The sequence below is a fragment of the Silurus meridionalis genome, chromosome 29 (assembly GCF_014805685.1).
Source record: "Silurus meridionalis isolate SWU-2019-XX chromosome 29, ASM1480568v1, whole genome shotgun sequence".
Taxonomy (NCBI): domain Eukaryota; kingdom Metazoa; phylum Chordata; class Actinopteri; order Siluriformes; family Siluridae; genus Silurus; species Silurus meridionalis.
Genome location: NC_060912.1, coordinates 145,641 through 168,123, shown reverse-complemented (window position 1 = coordinate 168,123; position 22,483 = coordinate 145,641). Strand labels below are relative to the sequence as shown.

Here is a 22,483-nt window from a genome sequence, read left to right as displayed (position 1 = left end):
AGTTTATTCTCTTCATGTCGTAGTGTTTCTCTCGGCTGCACTGCTTCCAGTACGTGTATGTGGATGTAAGATTATTTTGTCCAATCAGATTTCAGACTCTATGTGCTGCCATGTAAATCTAATCTGCTCCAGAGCCTTCAGAATCAGTACTGCTGGACTTTTACCATAGAGAATATTACCAACAGCTCTGTTTCTTTATCCAATCAGATTTCAGATTCTCCTCACAGAGCAGCTCACTGGCCCAGAATAGCGTCAGCATTGTTCCGTCCTCTGATTGGTTGTTCAGAGAAAAACTGTTACAGCTGAGTTCGACTGGTAAAACACGTGTGTAGCTCTGCACACGTTTATACATCTGAGTTAGACTTTTCTATACCTACGGAGGAAGAGAAATTAATTTGGTATCAGACATTTAAAAATCTATTGTGAAGAAATGCGAGACATGGTGAGGAGGTCACCAACCCTGAAGCTAGCTAGCGTGTCTCAGCCCGGGAAAGGGTTTGTTCTCCACTTCCAGACCAGTGAATACGAGCGGTACCACTGGATTACACCCTCTGGGGGGCGCTGCACATTATGAGTCTGCATCTCTGGTGATTAGGTTGTGTTTTATTTACATTTTAATGTTTTTGTCATGTTATTAGACAAATATAGATTCTGAACTGCTCCAGATGTTGTAGGTGCACAGTTGTGGTTGTAGTGTAGAGGTTTGGAGTGTAACTGGGTTTGTTGTTTTAGTAAAATGGTTTTTACCTCCAGATGTGAAACGTCTCTCTGTAATGCACGTGTTGTTATATCGTGTTTTTGTATTGTATTAATGGTTTCTATAATTTCGACATGATAGTGGTGTATTAAGAGGTGGATTAAGTCGAGTACATCCTCACTGAAGGCCCTGGTACCAAATACACGGCCCACCACTGGATGAGACAATGGCATCAACGTTGTGGATTGTTCTCCAACAAAACTAGTCTTAAAATATTTGGATACCACCTCGTATCACTTCAACCTCTTATCAACACATTACACATTTTTTTTTTTTTTTATTTGATCAGAATGTGCATTATATCTATTTTATTTTTTATTATACTATGTGTATTTGTGTTTGTAAGTTTGTGTGCTCCTATGCTGTAAAACTAATTGCCCCACTGGGGGACAAATAAAGGTATTGAACTTGAACTTGAACTTGATCAACTTCACACTCTCTCTCTCTGGACTCTCATCATCTGACAAATCTATGTCTGAATCTCCCTCAATGATTTTATACCGAATCTCAGCCGTGGTCATAGAACTGCCTAAGACAAAAAAAGTGAAATAATCAGAAGTACAATGTTCTGATGAACACTGTAGAGTACATTTATTAATAAGCTGTTATTAAAAATAAATATGTTAGCTCAGAATTTACTCACATGTTGCTGAGATGTTTATTTGATATAAAAAAAACTAAGAATATTGTTTAAAAACATTTTTAATTACGAATATCATGCTTATCTTTATTTAGTTTCATAAAATGTGCTTGTCATTTTGAAAGGGTACAAAATGGGGGTTCACAAGGTCACACCCCTGACATGTGATATCTTTTTAAAGGGCCAAATGTGTTCTTTAAAGAACAACAGGATTAAGCAGAGTGAAATGCACAGCATGAGTGATAAAAGCAAAAACTTAATTTTCACTACAGTGGAAAAAAGTGAATGGCCGGGTCTCAGGGGGTAGTAAAAGATGGAGTCGGGCTCGTCCGGGATTTGAACCCGGGACCTCTCGCACCCAAAGCGAGAATCATACCCCTAGACCAACGAGCCGGCTGGAAGAACCTCCTGCAGGTGTCTATTTTAGGCTTCAGGACTCAGTCTACGTGGCACTGAAGTTTCTCTCTCATGTTCCTGTGTGACAGGTAATGACGGATCCTGTACACCAGAGGGCAGCAGCGGGCAGAGTCTGAGGGAATAAGATCTATGCTCCATTTGAGAGTCGTTCCGTTTCTGATTCCAAATAATAAGAAATATATATATATATATATATATATATATATATATATATATATATATATATATATATGTGTGTGTGTGTGTGTGTGTGTGTGTGTGTGTGTGTGTGTGTCTTGACATTGTTAAGTGAATTATGATTCTGATGTCATCTCTGTAGGCTCTGCTTGGAAAATGACCACTAGAAGGCGACAAAGCAACGTGAAGCTGCTACCGAGACCTGAAATTAGCAAATATGCAAATTGGAAATTCCCTATAGATGAAGGTGAGTGAGATCTACAGGGATAAAGATGAGACCAGTGGTGGGAGGTCAGGGTCAGTAAATTCTTCTCTGCTGGCCTAAACACTATCAGAACCACTGACCTACATTTACTATATAAATTCTAATATTTGTTCCATGAAATTGTATTAATTTATTCCATCAGTTTATTCTCTTCATGTCGTAGTGTTTCTCTCGGCTGCACTGCTTCAGTACGTGTATGTGGATGTAAGATTATTTTGTCCAATCATATTTCAGTCTCTATGTGCTGCCATGTGAATCTAATCTGCTTAGAGCCTTCAGAATCAGTACTGCTGGACTTTTACCATAGAGAATATTACCAACAGCTCTGTTTCTTTATCCAATCAGATTTCAGATTCTCCTCACAGAGCAGCTCACTGGCCCAGAATAGCGTCAGCATTGTTCCGTCCTCTGATTGGTTGTTCAGAGAAAAACTGTTACAGCTGAGTTCGACTGGTAAAACACGTGTGTAGCTCTGCACATGTTTATACATCTGAGTTAGACTTTTCTATACCTACGGAGGAAGAGAAATTAATTTGGTATCAGACATTTAAAAATCTATTGTGAAGAAAAGCGAGACATGGTGAGGAGGTCACCAACCCTGAAGCTAGCTAGCGTGTCTCAGCCCGGGAAAAGGTTTGATCTCCACCTCCAGACCAGTGAATACGAGCGGTACCACTGGATTACAGCCTCTGGGGAGCGCTGCACATTATGAGTCTGCATCTCTGGTGATTAGGTTGTGTTTTATTTACATTTTAATGTTTTTGTCATGTTATTAGACAAATATTGATTGTGAACTGCTCCAGATGTTGTAGGTGCACAGTTGTGGTTGTAGTGTAGAGGTTTGGAGTGTAACTGGGTTTGTTGTTTTAGTAAAATGGTTTTTACCTCCAGATGTGAAACGTCTCTCTGTAATGCACGTGTTGTTATATCGTGTTTTTGTATTGTATTAATGGTTTCTATAATTTCGACATGATAGTGGTGTATTAAGAGGTGGATTAAGTCGAGTACGTCCTCACTGAAGGCCCAGGTACCAAATACACGGCCCACCACTGGATGAGACAATGGCAGCAACGTTGTGGATTGTTCTCCAACAAAACTAGTCTTAAAATATTTGGATACCACCTCGTATCACTTCAACCTCTTATCAACTTCACACTCTCTCTCTCTGGACTCTCATCATCTGACAAATCTATGTCTGAATCTCCCTCAATGATTTTATACCGAATCTCAGCCGTGGTCATAGAACTGCCTAAGACAAAAAAAGTGAAATAATCAGAAGTACAATGTTCTGATGAACACTGTAGAGTACATTTATTAATAAGCTGTTATTAAAAATAAATATGCTTAGCTCAGAATTTACTCACATGTTGCTGAGATGTTTATTTGATATAAAAAAAACTAAGAATATTGTTTAAAAACTTTTTTAATTACGAATATCATGCTTATCTTTATTTAGTTTCATAAAATGTGCTCGTCATTTTGAAAGGGTACAAAATGGGTTAGGGTTAGGGTTAGGAACAACAGGATTAAGCAGAGTGAAATGCACAGCATGAGTGATAAAAGTAAAAACTTAATTTTCACTACAGTGGAAAAAAGTGAATGGCCGGGTCTCAGGGGGTAGTAAAATAAAGACTCGGGCTCGTCCGGGATTTGAACCCGGGACCTCTCGCACCCAAAGCGAGAATCATACCCCTAGACCAACGAGCCGGCTGGAAGAACCTCCTGCAGGTGTTTATTTTAGGCTTCAGGACTCAGTCTACGTGGCACTGAAGTTCCAGTCTCATGTTCCTGTGTGACAGGTAATGACGGATCCTGTACACCAGAGGGCAGCAGCGGGCAGAGTCTGAGGGAATAAGATCTATGCTCCATTTGAGAGTCGTTCCGTTTCTGATTCCAAATAATAAGATTCAATCGAGTCAATGACGTCAGTATGAGTGAATCTTTTTAACGAGTTCCAAAACACACAGAAATGTGGCGTAATACACAAGTATTCATTTACATAAGCACAAACTGCTACACCTGGTCTTCAAGGTAAACTACACACTCATTATATCAACTCGAAACCAAATTTGACAATGGAGCCTTTTAGTCACATAACTCAACATTTTGCAATATATATTAGGTTTATATATGAGTTCAGGTACCTGTAATGGAGAGTGTGTTAGAGAAGTGAAGAAAAGAGTGCAGTCAGGGTGGAGTGAGTGGAGAAGAGTGATAGCAGGAGTGATTTGTGATAGAAGAGTATCTGTGAGAGTGAAAGGGAAAGTTTATAGGACTGTGGTGAGACCTGAGATGTTGTATGGATTGGAGACAGTGGCATTGAGTAAAAGACAGGAGGTGGAGCTGGAGGTAGCAGAGCTGAAGATGTTGAGATGTTTGTTGGGAGTGACGACGATGGACAGGATTAGAAATGAGTTTATTAGAGGGACAGCGCATGTTGGACGTTTTGGAGACGAGGTGAGGGAGGTGAGATTGAGATGGTTTGGACATGTGCAGAGGAGGAACATGGGGTATATCAGTATATTTATATATATGAGTGAGCGTGTGTGTGTGTGTGTGTGTGCTTGTATATGGGCATAATGTAATGTGCTCTTCCTGCCTTTGGGGGCGCTATGTTTTGTTTGCTATTAGGAGTGGAGGTGTTTACCTTCAGGTAAATTTCTTTTGTGAAAAGGTAAGAAGGTATATCTCTGTTCTTCAGAATATTTATTTATTTTATGTAGTTCTATCAGTCATCCATCTTATTAAAATAAATAAAAAGCAGTTAAGAGGTTTATTAACGTGTATGTAATTATTTTAATGGATTGTTTTGTATTTTAATTATTGCATTTTTTGTTATGTGACGCAGCATATTTTATGTTAATCTTGTGTTTAAAGTTTATTTGTGTATTTATAGTATTATTTTTTTCTATTTTGGATACAAGTTCAACTTTAATCAACTTATAAATAAAAAGACTGATTTCTCTAAATGTAGTGGTTTATTTAATACATGCCTTTATAAATGTAGTCCCAGTAGTGAATAACAGCATTTTATTACAATCCTTAATATTGCAAATAATTATTTAACATAAATATAAATGATTTTAGATGTTATTATTTGGGCTTACTGAAAAAAATCCAGGACAAACATGAGTTCCAGCGTTGATATAATTGTATTTTATTCTCCTAGCTTGCTTTTTGATATTATTAAATTAATTGTGACTTTTTGAGTACATGCTTTCTGTCAAGGCTGATAATAAACACATAGTTTGTCTTTTTTATAAATATAGTAGACTGATGTTACCTGAATTATATAATGTGCTCCTGGTGCCTTTTTTAGTCTTGCAAATGACCACTAGATGGCGGCAAAGTAACAAACAACTGCTACTGAGACCTGAAATGAGCAAACATGCAACGTGGCAAATCCCTATGGAGGAAGGTGAGTGAGATCTACAGAGATGAAGGTGAGTGAGATCTACAGAGATGAAGGTAAGTGAGATCTACAGAGATGAAGGTGAGTGAGATCTACAGAGATGAAGGTGAGTGAGATCTACAGAGATGAAGGTGAAAGATCTACAGAGATGAAGGTGAGTGAGATCTACAGAGATGAAGGTGAATGAGATCTACAGAGATGAAGGTGAGTGAGATCTACAGAGATAATGATGAGATGAAACCTTTACATTTGGTCTTTATTCTTTACTTTATGATCATTCTTCAGTCACGTGCAACACAGTTTAACATAATTTGAACACATTTGAATAAAAAGGCTTTTGTGGCACAAATGAAACAGATGATATTATAATCAGTCTGATTTAAATCACTGAGATCAAACACAAAGCAAACATCGTCTATGGAATACTTGAGTCTTCGTTTCATTTTGGAGCCAAACTGTTTACATAATTGTAGATTAGATCGAGCATTTGCGCTTCACACACTCAGAAACTGAAAATAATGTATATGTTGCTATTAAATGCTGCATGGAACTGCAGCCAGGATCCACACCTGTAGACTTCAGGAGATCAGCTGTGTTGAGATGGTTTTCAGCCTGGTCTTACTATACATTTTCTTCATCTTGGGATTGAGGAGACTCGACTAGCGGACACGTGCCCCAGACCCTGTAATAGATTTCCTTTTCAGCATAGTGCAGGTTTTTATTTAAAATGCTGCTGTTCTTCATTTCCACACACAGATTAGGGCTGTACTCAGTTATTCTACTGAATTCTGTTGAGGAATCTCTCAGTGGTGTTCTTTGCTCTGTTAGACGTGTGCACGTCAGCGTGAGCGTCGGCTGTAGGAGGTGCTCGTAGTCTTGCTGTGCCAGTGTAGGACATGGAGGCTTCTGTTGCATTGTGTCCTGTGGTATATTCACAGGTTTGTATTCGGTGCAGGAGCTGATCTCCTCATGGAGAAATGCAAACGTTCTTCTTTAAGTGTTCAGGTTTTCTCTTTGGCTCCACTTGTATCTCACAGAAACATGTGCATTAACATCTGTATGTCAATAACCTGGATAACAAACTCGCCTGCGTTTAAATGCATTGAGATCAAAATTTCTTTCCCCTCTCACACACACACACACACACACACACACACACACACACACACACACACACACATCTTTATAGAAAGATCCCAGTTTTAACTGGAAATATGGTGTCAGCTGTGAAGATGCTGGAGTGAGCAGGACATCGTCATCACTGATGGTCTGTAAATCAGAAGCATAAACATCTCAAGGCCTCGTTTCTGCAGTGTGTCTGTGGTGGAATTTTGGAAGAATTTGGTCTTACAGAATAACATAAGCAGACCTACAGATTTTATTTATATCTGCCGAGAGCCGAATCTTCTGGTCAGACTCGAGGGTGTTTAAAACTTTTTGAAAGAGGAGATTTTTCCAGATTAGACCACATCAGGACACGACCATTAATGATTCAATATTCTAATAGAGTAAATGACTGTAGTAAAGTAATTACTGTAACTAACCCTACTCACTCTGTGTGCAGTTCCACCTGAATATTTAATGCTGATTCAGATCACGTGTTAATTCAAGCTACAAATGGGGAATTTTTTAAACCTTTCATTTGTTCATGTGGCTCAAAACAGCAAAATGATGTAAAAGTAATACATATTTATAGCTATACAGGATTTAGTAAAATAATAATAAAAATAAAGTTGCTACATAGTCAGAAGAGAGCGAATGGTTTAACTCCGTGATTGTGCTCTGCTTGTCGACATCAGAAACGTGAGTATGGGTCAAGTTTTTAAAGCTGTCGCACGTTTCCTGAACTCCCCCACATGCTGAACTTTCAAATATTGCACTTAATTTAAAAGTGACTTTTTGTCCCTTTAAATAATTAAAGCGATGCATTTTATCCATGGCTTTAAATGAATTTATCCAGCAACACGTGGAAGTTTCCTGTGGAAGGTCTCATTCTCCAGACTGAGCGAACGCCACATGGCCTTATCCCAGAGCGCTCCGGTCTCTAAGGCAGAGGAACATGGTGACGTATAATTTAGACTGAGCACAATGCAACAGATGAGATGATAATCAGCCTTCCAGGTCTGCTGATTCATAACGTGATGCATCAGTCATCAGCTGTAACTGTGTCTCTAGAGCCTCTGACAGAATGAAAGTCTGTCTTGAGCTGTAATCCAATTAACACACAGGAATTCTGTACGAAGGCTTTCTAACCAGGAGCCGGGGCACAGGAGGGGTGAGCTGAGGCGAGGGGATAAAGGTGGTACAGTGGGACACCCGTTTTCAGCTCGAAAGTGCACGCATATGCAGATGTACGAAAACATCTGCAAATCCCACTGATACCAATCAAGTAACATTAGAAGACATAAGCAACAGAAGAGATGATGAAGATTTTTTGGTATTTTTTGTGAGTGTGTCTAATGCAGGATGACACTGAGGACTTCTACTGGATAAAATCTTCAGGTGAGTTACACTGGCTTGAAAACGAGTAATAAAATCAACTGGACAAAATGATGATTCCAGGAGAAAGTAAAAAAAAAAGAATCAGAAAATGGTCTTCAGGTCTAAGACATCCGGTGATTGCGGTAGAGACGCTGAGAAAAGGAACAGTGTTTATTCTTTTTCTATCTTCTCAACCATTGGTGCAAAAATCAGGAGTGCAGGGGGTCATAAGGCCACCATGGTGCAGGGGTGTTTAAGTTTGCAGGGCAAAACTCCTCTATTAAGTTGATAGAATTCCACAAGGTGGATAAGGTCTGTGAACTTGGTGGAACCATCATCAAGGCTGAAGAAGATCTGACCATCCTCTTCATACTGACAAACAAAAATAAACACAAGACCTTCAGTCTGGGCTGATTTAAAAATATAGAGATTTTGTGACCTCTGTATTAGATACAATGTGATGATCAGAGAAAAACTTAGGGACTCACAGGCAAGATCTGGAAGTGTCGGACCTTCTGATGATGGCACAGAGTGAGAACAAAAGCCTTTGGGTTGCTCTGACTATCCCGCAAAAGAAACAACCTTAAGACAAAAGACATGGAGCTGAACAAACCTCAAACCTGAAAATCTCAATTACCATAAAGTCTTAGACATCATGTAGATACTCTCGAGTCTGAGCCTCTTACCCGTCCACCTGCCCCTGCTGAATCATCATACGGTGCGATTCCTCCCTCATGATGCGTCCGTGGAACCACAGCTGGGTTCTGTGGATCGCTGCAGACATCAAAACCCATCATTTATACTGTTTTCTACACTTACTGTATAAATTGTACATGGAGAACACTGGAACAGTGTATTTCTGCATGTGTACCTGAATTTAAAGATGATGGATGTGGAGAACTCGTGTGGCCCGAAACATTCATTCGCTGACTTCGTTTCTACACACAAATAAATGATACAGTATAAATATAATGAATGAACATCAGGAGCTCTGTGAGCTTCAGGGTTTTTCTGTAAAATTGTGTTTAAAGTTTTTAACAAACAGAGAATTTCTGCAAAAGTTTCAGAAATGCAGTTTGCACATAGTGATCAAATCCAACCTCAGTAAAATACTGAACACTTTCACAGAACATTACTCGAACCCACAAACTCCTTCAAATGAAAAGAAGAGCTGAAAATGACACGATGTTCCTCTTCAACATAGAAACCACTGGAAATGTTTACAATCCTCCTGCAAACTATTTGTTCACATGCAGCTACACAAATACGGCACAGTAAATAAATAAATATATATAAAAAAATAAACTTACTCTCCAGCTGTGTCCCTCCTCCATGGCTGCACTCATTGCTTCCACAGGGTTGTCAATCACGCGTCCTGTCCTCCCTGAGAAATCCATGGCAACTAGAGAGTTCTCAGAGATGCTCCTCTACAGAGAAATCAAATCAACATAACTGCCAAGTGTTAAAAAAATCCTCTTAAATTACTCTAATCAAATCAGTACCTTCTCAGTGTAGTGATATCTGAGCAGGTGGAACAAGTGTTTAGAAAACTGTATCATAAAAAACAAAGCTGAATAATCACCACTGGGGTCGTGAAGTTGGAGACTGGAGTCTGTCTTTGGTGAGGAATTTTATAGTTCTGGTAGAGCAGAATTCCATACTGCACACACATGTTTATTAAACATTATTTATTAGTATCTACACAATGCACTGTATATTTGTTAATAACCTTTAAATGTTACATCTTCTGTCCAAGTAAAGTATTACAATTAATATAAATAAATCACATGGTGCAGTTTTAATTGAAATAAATATAAATATTGATCAAAGTCATGTGGCTCAATCTTCAACCAGGATACATCATCAGGTTCACTCATCTGCAAGTTATTTTATAGCTGCAACATACAGTAACAGTGTGTGTGTGTGTGTGTGTGTGTGTGTGTCTGCGTCTGTGTCTGTGTCTGTGTGTGTACCTTAAACACTCTGAAGCCAGTCATCCAGCATGTCCTGCTCTGCTCATCTTCAGCACAAAGCATCTTCAGATCCTTCAGGTTTGCTGTACCTTTAGAAGGCTGTTATTAAACGAACAAATAATTATTATTATCATTATTATTTTTAGTTCTTCAGTTCACCTCCATCCCAACACACACAAACACACACACACACAAAACAACTACATGGTTATAAGAATATACAGTGAGGAAAATAAGTATTTGAACACCCTGCTATTTTGCAAGTTCTCCCATTTAGAAATCATGGAGGGTCTGAAATTGTCATCGTAGGTGCATGTCCACTGTGAGAGACATAATCTAAAAAAAAATCCAGAAATCACAATATATGATTTTTAACTATTTATTTGTATGATACAGCTGCAAATAAGTATTTGAACACCTGAGAAAGTCAATGTTAATATTTGGTACAGGAGCCTTTGTTTGCAATTACAGAGGTCAAACGTTTCCTGTAGTTTTTCACCAGGTTTGCACACACTGCAGGAGGGATTTTGGCCCACCTCCACACAGATCTTCTCTAGATCAGTCAGGTTTCTGGCCTGTCGCTGAGAAACACGGAGTTTGAGCTCCTCCAAAGATTCTCTATTGGGTTTAGGTCTGAGACTGGCTAGGCCACGCCAGAACCTTGATATGCTTCTTACAGAGCCACTCCTTGGTTATCCTGGCTGTGTGCTTCGGGTCATTGTCATGTTGGAAGACCCAGCCTCGACCCATCTTCAATGCTCTAACTGAGGGAAGGAGGTTGTTCCCAAAATCTCGCAATACATGGCCCCGGTCATCCTCTCCTTAATACAGTGCAGTCGCCTGTCCCATGTGCAGAAAAACACCCCAAAGCATGATGCTACCACCCCATGCTTCACAGTAGGGATGGTGTTCTTGGATGGTACTCATCATTCTTCTTCCTCCAAACACGCTTTAGTGGAATTATGACCCAAAAGTTCTATTTTGGTCTCATCTGACCACATGACTTTCTTCCATGACTCCTCTGGATCAACCAAATGGTCATTGGCAAACTTAAGACGTGCCTGGACATGTGCTGGTTTCAGCAGGGGATCCTTCCGTGCCATGCATGATTTCAAACCATGACGTCTTAGTGTATTACCAACAGTAACCTTGAAAACGGTGGTCCCAGCTCTTTTCAGGTCATTGACCAGCTCCTCCTGTAGTTCTGGGCTGATTTCTCACCTTCCTTAGGATCATTGAGACCCCACGAGGTGAGATCTTGCATGGAGCCCCAGTCCGAGGGAGATTGACAGTCATGTTTAGCTTCTTCCATTTTCTAATGATTGCTCCAACAGTGGACCTTTTTTCACCAAGCTGCTTGGCAATTTCCAGCCTTGTGGAGGTGTACAATTTTGTCTCTAGTGTCTTTGGACAGCTCTTTGGTCTTGGCCAGGTTAGTAGTTGGATTCTTACTGATTGTATGGGGTGGACAGGTGTCTTTATGCAGCTAACGACCTCAAACAGGTGCATCTAATTTAGGATAATAAATGTAGTGGAGGTGGACATTTTAAAGGCAGACTAACAGGTCTTTGAGGGTCAGAATTCTAGCTGATAGACAGATGTTCAAATACTTATTTGCAGCTGTATCATACAAATAAATAGTTTAAAAATCATATATTGTGATTTCTGGATTATTTTTTTTAGATTATGTCTCTCACAGTGGACATGCACCTACGATGACAATTTCAGACCCTCCATGATTTCTAAGTGGGAGAACTTGCAAAATAGCAGGGTGTTCAAATACTTATTTTCCTCACTGTAGGTGTGTATGAAGTGATAAAACAAATAATAAGAATTAAATGAAAGTGTAGAATTGATATTTATAGGAATTAAATGTACACTGTGGTCTTTTTGTGTGCTTCTGGTACCTTTATGCAGAACTGGAAGTCTGTGGGAGCGTTGTGCACCTTCCTGCCTGTCATCATGGTGAACACACTGTTTTCTTCCAGATCTGAGAGCAAGTGCAGATGTCTGGGCTCCTGAACATGACACACACACAATGATCAGAAATGGCACACACACACACTCACACACACACACACACACACACACACACACACACACACACACACACACACGCACACACACACACACACACACATGCACACACAGTATCAACACCACAACCGGACAATTCCAATCATTAAAGCTCCAACACCATACTTACAAAATCATTTTTATGTATCAGTGTGTTGTTTATTGCACACAGTCTGGATGGAAATTCAGGTCTTAACCATAACCACTGCCTCTTTTCTACACACACATCAAGGATCACAGAAGTTCAGCTTGCCTTAGATGTCCCTTTAGTGGAGTAGTAGAGTCCAGAGCGACGCAGGAACATGTAGAGCTTTTTCCAGGATTTGCGGCTTGTCTCCTTCATGTACAGAAAGCCCTGGATCTCAGGGTAGCAGCTGGAATTCAAGAAATTCTGTATGGGGGAGGAGAGCAGGAAACCATCTAGAGACTAGTTATTTAGCTTTTCTCCACTGAGAAATCTCCCTCTCCCCCTGTCTCACACACCACCATGTCTCCTGTCTCTCACACACACACACACACACACACACACACACACACACACCCCACCATGTCTCACTCACAAACACACCACAATGGCCCCTGTCTCACACAAACACACCACCATGTCTCCTGTCTCACACACACACACACACACACACACACCACCATGTCTCCTGTCTCACACAAACACACCACCATGTCTCCTGTCTCACACACACACAAACACACACACACACACACAAGAAGAAAAGTCGTGACATAACATTTAGCTAAAGTACATCAGTGTGGTGAGATTTGACCTCAATCCACAAACACAGTGTTTCCGAGCTGAGTCATATTACAGCCATCATCATTCTTACTTCACTCTACTGCAGTGTGTGTGTGTGTGTGTGTGTGTGTGTGTGTGTGTGTGTGTGTGTTTACCTGCAAAAGCTGAGATGGTGGGATTGTGCTGTTGGACTCCTGACACCAGGCCACCATTTGTTCTGGAAAAAAGTTCTATAAGACGGAGAGAATGAGATTTTATTTACAATAGAACATTAACAGTGTTAGCATGCTAATCATTTAATTAACTAAAAAGATAACACACCAGTGTCGGGCGGTCAGGGCCAGCAAACCCTTCTCTGCACTACACTATCATAATTACTGACCTACATTTACTATATAAATTCTAATATTTGTTCCATGAAATTGTATAAATTTATTCCAACAGTTTCTTCTCTTCATGTGGTAGTGTTTCTCTCGGCTGCACTGCTTCCAGTACGTGTATGTGGATGTTAGATTTTTTGTCCAATCAGATTTCAGACTCTATGTGCTGCCATGTGAATCTAATCTGCTCAGAGCCTTCAGAATCAGTACTGCTGGACTTTTACCATAGAGAATATTACCAACAGCTCTGTTTCTTTATCCAATCAGATTTCAGATTCTCCTCACAGGGCAGCTCACTGGCCCAGAATAGCGTCAGCATTGTTCCGTCCTCTGATTGGTTGGTCAGAGGGAAACTGTTACGGCCGAGTTCGACTGGTAAAACACGTGTGTAGCTCTGCACACGTTCATACATCTGAGTTAGACTTTTCTATACCTATGGAGGAATTGAAATTTATTTGGTCTCAGACACTTAAAAATCCATCCAAAGCGAGACATGGTGAGGAGGTCACCAACCCTGAAGCTAGCGAGCGTGTCTCAGCCCGGGAAAGGGTTTGTTCTTCACTTCCAGACCAGTGAATACGAGCGGTACCACTGGATTACAGCCTCTGGGGGGCGCTGCACATTATGAGCATCTCTGGTGATTAGGTTTTTTTTTTTTTACATTTTAATGTTTTTGTCATGTTATTAGACAAATATAGATTCTGAACTGCTCCAGATGTTGTAGGTGCACAGTTGTGGTTGTAGTGTAGAGGTTTGGAGTGTAACTGGGTTTGTTGTTTTAGTAAAATGGTTTTTACCTCTGTATGTGAAACGTCTCTCTGTAATGCACGTGTTGTTATATTTTGTTTTTGTATTGTATTGATGGTTTCTTTTTTGCGATGTGATAGTGGTGTATTAAGAGGTGGATTAAGTCGATTACATCCTCACTGAAGACCCTGGTACCAAATGCATGGCCCACTACTATAACATACATTTACAGATACATCTCCTCTACATCTCCTCCACAACATCTCAGCTACATCTCATCATCTCATCTAAAACATATCATCATCTCATCTACATGTCATTCACATTTTGTCCATAAGATTTTATCTACAACTATAAAACAAAGTTCTTTATTAGAGCAGTGACAGTTGGAGTGTTTTTTGCTTTGTAGGGTTTCTGCTGCTCTCATCATAAAGAAAAGAAATGATGAACAATGTGTTATTTATGTTAGACTCATGATAGAAAGAACATCTAGGAATTATCTGGATTAATATTTTATATTTCATATTTTATTCCTCAGCTAATAAAGCCAAAGGTGTTGATTTCTCACCAGTGGGTTTCTGAAGAACTCGTACTTGGCGTAGTTCTTCCTAAAGAGGAACTTGCTCGCTGGAGACATGCAGGCCTGCACCTGAACCACCAGCTCATGGTCCTCCAAACACCTCTCTACACACACACACACACACACACACACACACACACACACACACAAGAGAAACGTTTATTAGGATAACAGCGTGAGTAAGTGTGTGTGTGTGTGTGTGTGTGTGTGTGTGTGTGTGTGTGTGTGTAAAGTAAAGAAACTTTATATGCACCAGTATTAACCTGCATGGACCAAAACTATAGTGTTAAAGAAGATGATTTTATGATGTGTTTCATTATGAGGTTAATGATTCGGATCTCCACCAAAATCTGCAGCAACATCTCCATCAACATCTACACCAACATCGCCATCAACATCTCCATCAACATCTACACCAACATCTCCATCAACATCTCCATCAACATCTCCACCAACATCTACACCAACATCTCCATCAACATCTCCACCAACATCTCCATCAACATCTCCATTAACATCTCCACCAACATTTCCATTAACATCACCATTCTATTGCAATCACAGAGAAAGATAGAGAGAGAGAGTGAGAGAGTGAGAGAGAGAGAGAGAGAGAGAGATTGTGTGGAGCAGTGAGGCTGATCAGAGCTCAGGAGCCTCGCAGCTGATGGCTTATGTAAGAGGAACATTTTTGGAAGGTTGCCATAACGTTGTGCTATCGTTAGCGCCGAAACCAAAATCTACAGTGTCCTGAGAATATGAATTCACTCAGTCGCTTCTCAGGACACTGTTTCTCCCCAGTGGAATTACACACAACCATCAGAGATCACTGCAGATGAAAACTTCTCGCAAAATACTTAATTTTACAAGGACAAGTTCATCATCTTGTCGTGTGTTTGAGAACTTTACAACTCAGCTATGAAATGTGTGAAGGTGTAACTGATACACTGCCATAATAACACTCTCCTTCACCACATGGAAAAATGCAGCAGGGCTTTAATCTGTGATAAGAACCAGGAATTTCCAAGCGTGTCCATGTTAACAAACACACACTCACACACACACACACACACACACACACACACACACACACACACACACTTACCCAGTCCAAGTAATGGATGATGCTCTACTAAAGTCCAGCAGTTGTCATCCAGGCAGTGACTTTTATAAACCAGGAGCTGACAAACATCTCTAGCGGCCATATGAGCAGGAACTTCCAACACCTTCCCAACACCATCTTCACTAAAGATCCTGATGATCTGGAGACAACACAGTCACATTCAGGATCATTTCAAACACCTCCTGGGTTTCAGGAGAAGATGAGACAGAAGAAGGAGAACGACTGTTCATTACATGCCCTGAGACACAGTGTCTTAAACACACACAAAACCTTCTAATGCCAGATTCTCTGAAGAGCTCAAAAATGTAATTCTACAAGGAGTCTGAGTCTTACCTTTACTGCAGAGTACAGACAGCACACGGGAGAGAAGAATGGCATTTTTACACTGAGAGAGAGAGAGAGAGAGAGAGAGAGAGAGAGAAAGGAGAGAGTAGAGAGAGAGAGAGAGAGAGAGAAAGGAGAGAGTAGAGAAAGAGGAGAGAGAGAGAGAGGAGAGAGAGAGAGAAAAAGAGGAGAGAGAGAGAGAGAAAGGAGAGAGGCACGTACTGCACGCTGCTCGAGCAGATTAAGATCTGTGAGTCTCCTGAGGGTCGAGTGTGTGCCGTATTTCACAGGAGGAAGGAGGAATTTGATGAGATTTAAACAGATGATTGGTAGTTTTGCTCAGGTACAGGAGTGAAGTCCATCCACAAGAATCCAGTAGACAGTGTCAAATTACCTGTAGGATCATTAATATGTCACATCTGCATGGCTCACACACACACACACTCATATACACACACTCAAGTACACACACTCTCAAACACACACACACACATGCTCATACACACACACACACTCAAGTACACACACTCTCAAACACACCGACTCTCAAACAGACACACACACACACACACACACATTTAAACACACACATACTCAAATACACAGACTCAAACACACACACACACACACACGCCTCTCAAACACACTCAAATACTCACACACACACACACACACACACACACACACACACACGCTTATACACACTCTCAAACACACACGACTCTCAAACAGACACACACACACACTCTCAAACACACACACACTCAAATACACACTCTCAAACACACACACTCAAATACACACACACTCTCAAACACACACACACACACTCAAATACACACACTCTCAAACACATACACACACTCTCAAACACACACATACTCAAATGCACAGACTCAAACACACACACTCTCAAACACACAAACAAACCACATGCAAAAAGATTCACACACATTTGCACGTGTGTGTGTGTGTGTGTGTGTGTGTGTGTGTGTGTGTGTGTGTGTGTGTGTGTGTGTGTGAGCCATGCAGATGTGACATATTAATGATCCTACAGGTAATTTGACACTGTCTACTGTTTACTGTACCTGAGCAAAACTACCAATCATCTGTTTAAATCTCATCAAATTCCTCCTTTTCCATTTCTCTGGAGTAAAAGTATAAAAGTTCCGTCTCCTGAAAGGACTTCAGTATGAACAGTAAAAGGAGTGATGTAGGAGAACTCTATATGAATGATGGATGCAGTTCAGTGTTCCATTCTCCTGCACATCAGACTTTTATAAGGAGAGAGTTTCTATAGTTACACACACACAGTGAGAGAACCTGCACTCCACACACTCTCAGCAGAACTGTGGGGTTACGCTGGTGCTCTCACCACAGCTTCTCCTTCAACATTCCTCATGCTCTCACTTCATAGTTGTCAAAACAAAAATATTACACATCTGAATGCAGAGAAGGAAAAATGTCCTGATATGAAGATTTTCTGATAAACTACTGATACTTGAGAAATGTACTAAAGTTCCTCCTTCCTGCTGACTGCTAAATCAGCTTCAGTACAGCGAGTTTAAACTACACTTACATTTTCATCATTTAGCACGCCCGTGTCCAGAGTACTGCTCTGCTGAGCTTTTTTTTAACAAAGCAAACTTCGAAAGTGTTAGTTTCAGTGTTTGAGTAAGATGAAGGTCTTCACCATCGCTTGAAGACTCCACTGTTCAGACATCTAGAGGAAGTTCATTCCACCACCTAGGTGCCAGAACAGATAAGATTCTTAAAGTATACCTCTTACCATGAGAGAAGGTGGTACCAGTGGAGCAGTGCTGGAGGATCTCAGGCGGCATTGTGCAGTGGGCACTTATTGATTTGGTTCCCTAATTGAGGTGATGTCATAAAGGTTTTCTGTGATTGTACTGGTCCTGAACTGAGTTCAGTAAGGAGAAATTAAAAGTCATATAATAGAAGGATAGATGTTGTATGTATCTTATGCCGAATAGCCAAGGAGTTTTATGGTTCTTGGTTCTGAGTGTTTGATAAATGGTGCACAATGAAGTGTGTATTTAATTGTGCAGTAAATGTATTTATGGTGAATATTTATACATAAAATTAAGCTTTCAGAAATGTATACAATTTTGTGGACTGCTGTGAAAACATGTTCTCACTCATCCAGTGACTGAAGCTGAAGCAGAGACAAGGTTTTTAAAGCTGAAACTAATGAATGGGGGAGATGTTGGGTCATGGTGTGGTTTTCCCAGAGGGCGTCTTTCAAGCTAAAACCACCACTGCTGCTTGGTGGTATTTACTAAACAGGAATATCCAGTATAGCGTCGGTTCAACAGCAAGCAGAACATTTAGAGAGGAATAAATGTGGAAGAAACTACAGACTCGAACTCGAACACAAAAACCTGTGGTCTCGTTTACGTCATTCATTTTAAGAAGTTATAAAGAAGCTTTTGTGCTCATGATAATTGTAAAGCACCTGCTTTGTGTACTTCATCCAACACTGTCAATTATAAATTAATCTCCCCAAACTTGCAGCAATAAAAGTATTGATTTGTGTAAAAAAGAAAAAGTTCAAATAAAAAATACATCTTTAATTTTCTCCTCATTCTACATTGATGCAGGTAATTAGATTGATAGCTTATAAGATAATTAGATAATAGCACTTTTGGATGTAGATCTGGATGAGGGCGTTTGCTAAATGTAAATATAAATCTTTCCCCCACAACTTTCTACTCTGCTGCAGAGAAAGTGTGAGGAACCAGAAGGCCTTCAGTCTCATCCTGACTGATTTATCTGACTCACATATTCCACATCATCCAAAACAATAATCATTTGCAGCAGTGAGTTCCAACAATAAACTCTTGAGCGTGTGAATGTGATTCCAGACAACGTGGAGATGTTTTTATGGTGGGGCGTTGCTGATCTTTGCTCAGACCATCACTCAGACTCCCTCTAAATATTTTGAATGGTGAAATGAAGAAACTGCCAGAGAAGTGCTTCATGGCAACAAGAACATGCAGAATAAAGTGTTTTTGATATATTTATGAAGAGGATATGTGCAGTGTACTGGGAATCGTGTGAAAAGAACAGATAGAGCAGAAAGGAGGAAGGAAGCGTTAAGATGTTGGCAGGGATGTGGAGGTGCTCAGAAAGCAGCACAACACACAGGCGTGTGAAAGGAAAACGACTTGCAGCTCTTCAGGAAGTGCCTCCGCTCAGAGGATACTGAGGAGAGATATGTAGGAGGCTGAAGGCCAGAAGGAGACGGACGTGTATTTACACAGGATCTCCTGTAACTCACACACACTGCACTGTTCATATGCACTTAGTTACGCAACATAAATATACACAATCTCAAGTGGCTTTGTTCTTTATCTTGCTGCACACAGAGTGCATTTCTCTATCAGCACCAGTGTCGGAGAAGAACCTTCATGAGTGACGGATGGACGAATTGTTTAAAGAAGTCATGTAAGAGACGTTCGTGAGATGTTCGTTGAGTTGCAAGACTCATTCAAAACACTCTAAAAATACTCTAAACACCTAACAGAAACATGTACCACAAATATGAAACATCAAACATCTGTCCTTCTGAGGACCTTAATTATTAATGCAGATCATTCATAATGATTCCACAGCTGGATCTGAACATCTACACCCACATCTACAGCTACACCTCAGGTAACAGAGAAAGCCAAATAAACAAATAAATAAATAAGGATGGTTGTGTGTAACTCTTACATGCACATCTGCAGTGTGAGGCATGGAGTCGGTGCTGAGGGAGGAGGAACCTGCAGGACTGCACAGTTCAGGGAACGGGTTCGGGATCGCGGGCAGAGACGCAGGACGAATCTGCTGCTCCTCCTGCTGTAATCTCCTTTAGGGAGCAACACACACACACACACACACACACACACACACACACACACACTCTGCATCTATTCACATTTCCAATTTCATGTGACACAGGATCTTAAAGTTGCACTCTTACACTATTGTGTAACCACATCTGCACTTGTACACTGTTGTTGTAATCACATCTGCACTTGTACACTGTTGTGTAATCACATCTGCACTTGTACACTGTTGTGTAATCACATCTGCACTTGTACACTGTTGTTGTAATCACATCTGCACTTGTACACTGTTGTGTAATCACATCTGCACTTGTACACTGTTGTGTAATCACATCTGCACTTGTACACTGTTGTGTAATCACATCTGCACTTGTACACTGTTGTGTAACCACATCTGCACTTGTACACTGTTGTGTAACCACATCTGCACTTGTACACTGTTGTGTAACCACATCTGCATTCGCACACTGTTGTGTAACCACATCTGCACTCACACATTGTAGTGTAACCACACTTGTGCACTTGTACACTGTTGTGCAAATGTAAAACTCCATTTGTTGGTCAGAATAAACTGCAGCTCTATTGAAGCTCTACAACAAAATGAAGCCTGGAGTTCATTGAGAAGTCAGAGAAAGGTGTGTGTGTGTGTGTGTGTGTGTGTGTGTGTGTGTGTGTGTGTGTGTGTGTGTGTGGTCAGAAACCTCGGAGTGAACTCCTGATGATGTGTGTGGGTGTAACACCCTGCTGCCAGAGCAAGTGAAAGAAAAACCAGAGAGAAAAAGAGAAGAGAAATGGGATTTACAGTGGAAGGACAGAAACAGAGTGATAACACAACACTACACAAATATTACACAACAATACACAAATATTACACAACACTACACATATACTGCACAACACTACAGACGGAAAGAAATGAACATTGAGTGAGATCGTATGAGCAGTGAGTGAGACTGTATATGTGGTGAGTGAGATCGTATGAGCGGTGAGTGAGACTGTATATGTGGTAAGTGAGATTGTATGAGTGGTGAGTGAGATCGTATGAGCAGTGAGTGAGACTGTATGAGCAGTGAGTAAGACTGTAAATACTGTATGAGCAGTGATTGAGACTGAGCAATGAGTGCCTGGAGTTCATATAAGCAGTGAGTGAGACTGTATATGTGGTGAGTGAGATCGTATGAGCGGTGAGTGAGACTGTATATGTGGTAAGTGAGATTGTATGAGTGGTGAGTGGGACTGTATGAGCGGTAAATGAGATTGTATAATTGGTGAGTGAGATCGTATGAGCGGTGAGTGAGACTGTATGAGCAGTGAGTAAGACTGTAAATACTGTATGAGCAGTGATTGAGATTGAGCGATGAGTGAGATTGTATGAACGGTGAGTGAGATCGTATGAGCGGTGAGTGAGATCGTATAGGTGGTGAGGGAGATTGTATGAGCAGAACATGAGATCGTGTGAGCGGTACATGAGATCGTTTAGGTGGTGAGTGAGATCGTATAGGTGGTGAGTGAGATCGTATAGGTGATGAGTGAGATCATATAGGTGGTGAGTGAGATGGTGAGGGAGATCGATAGGTGGTGAGGGAGATCGTATAGGTGGTGAGGGAGATGGTGAGGAGGCGTATAGGTGGTGAGTGAGAGCGTATAGGTGGTGAGGAGATGGTGAGGAGATCGTATAGGTGGTGAGTGAGATCATATAGGTGGTGAGGAAGATCGTATAGGTGGTGAGGGAGATGGTGAGGAGATCGTATAGGTGGTGAGGGAGATCGATAGGTGGTGAGGGAGATGGTGAGGAGAGCGTATAGGTGGTGAGTGAGAGCATATAGGTGGTAAGTGAGATCGTATAGGTGGTGAGGAGATCGTATAGGTGGTGAGGAGATCGTATAGGTGGTGAGGGAGATGGTGAGGAGATCGTATAGGTGGTGAGGGAGATCGTATAGGTGGTGAGGAGATCGTATGGGTGGTGAGAGAGATGGTGAGGAGATCGTAGGTGGTGAGGGAGATGGTGAGGGAGAGCGATAGGTGGGGAGGGAGATGGTGAGGGAGATCGTATAGGTGGTGAGGGAGATCGATAGGTGGTGAGGAGATGGTGAGGGAGAGCGTATAGGTGGTGAGGAGATCGTATAGGTGGTGAGGAGATTGTATAGGTGGTGAGGAGATCATATAGGTGGTGAGGAGATCGATAGGTGGTGAGGGAGATGGTGAGGGAGATCGTATAGGTGGTGAGGGAGATGGTGAGGAGATCGTATAGGTGGTGAGTGAGATCGTATAGGTGGTGAGTGAGATCGATAGGTGGTGAGGGAGATCGTATAGGTGGTGAGGGAGATGGTGAGGGAGATCGTATAGGTGGTGAGGGAGATCGTATAGGTGGTGAGGGAGATGGTGAGGGAGAGCGTATAGGTGGTGAGTGAGAGCGTATAGGTGGTGAGGAGATGGTGAGGAGATCGTATAGGTGGTGAGTGAGATCATATAGGTGGTGAGGAAGATCGTATAGGTGGTGAGGGAGATGGTGAGGAGATCGATAGGTGGTGA

At 41.0% G+C, this 22,483-nt stretch overlaps 1 protein-coding gene and 2 non-coding genes across 7 annotated transcripts in view; all 3 read right to left on the bottom strand.

The window, feature by feature from the left end:
- Positions 1–1,718: 1,718 nt before the first annotated feature.
- trnap-ugg lies at positions 1,719–1,790 on the bottom strand. The gene has a single exon. It is a non-coding gene; the product is annotated as a tRNA-Pro (tRNA).
- A 2,101-nt stretch (positions 1,791–3,891) lies between these two features.
- trnap-ugg lies at positions 3,892–3,963 on the bottom strand. The gene has a single exon. It is a non-coding gene; the product is annotated as a tRNA-Pro (tRNA).
- A 1,953-nt stretch (positions 3,964–5,916) lies between these two features.
- LOC124381931 (growth factor receptor-bound protein 10-like) overlaps positions 5,917–22,483 on the bottom strand; it is a 27,053-nt gene continuing 10,486 nt past the window's right edge. For 4 of the 5 annotated variants that reach the window (XM_046843893.1, XM_046843891.1, XM_046843892.1 and 1 more), the window contains 13 exons: positions 19,836–19,971; positions 15,756–15,912; positions 14,642–14,757; positions 13,102–13,176; positions 12,452–12,589; positions 12,030–12,140; positions 10,123–10,221; positions 9,732–9,809; positions 9,460–9,576; positions 9,021–9,087; positions 8,836–8,923; positions 8,638–8,731; positions 5,917–8,521 (listed from right to left, as the gene is read on the bottom strand). In XM_046843893.1, coding sequence (XP_046699849.1) covers positions 8,375–8,521; positions 8,638–8,731; positions 8,836–8,923; positions 9,021–9,087; positions 9,460–9,576; positions 9,732–9,809; positions 10,123–10,221; positions 12,030–12,140; positions 12,452–12,589; positions 13,102–13,176; positions 14,642–14,757; positions 15,756–15,912; positions 19,836–19,971 — 1,423 coding nt within the window. In that variant the 3' untranslated portion in view covers positions 5,917–8,374. Of the gene's footprint in view, positions 8,522–8,637; positions 8,732–8,835; positions 8,924–9,020; positions 9,088–9,459; positions 9,577–9,731; positions 9,810–10,122; positions 10,222–12,029; positions 12,141–12,451; positions 12,590–13,101; positions 13,177–14,641; positions 14,758–15,755; positions 15,913–19,835; positions 19,972–20,652; positions 20,696–22,483 lie in introns of all 5 variants that reach the window. The other variant, XM_046843895.1, reaches the window with a different exon arrangement.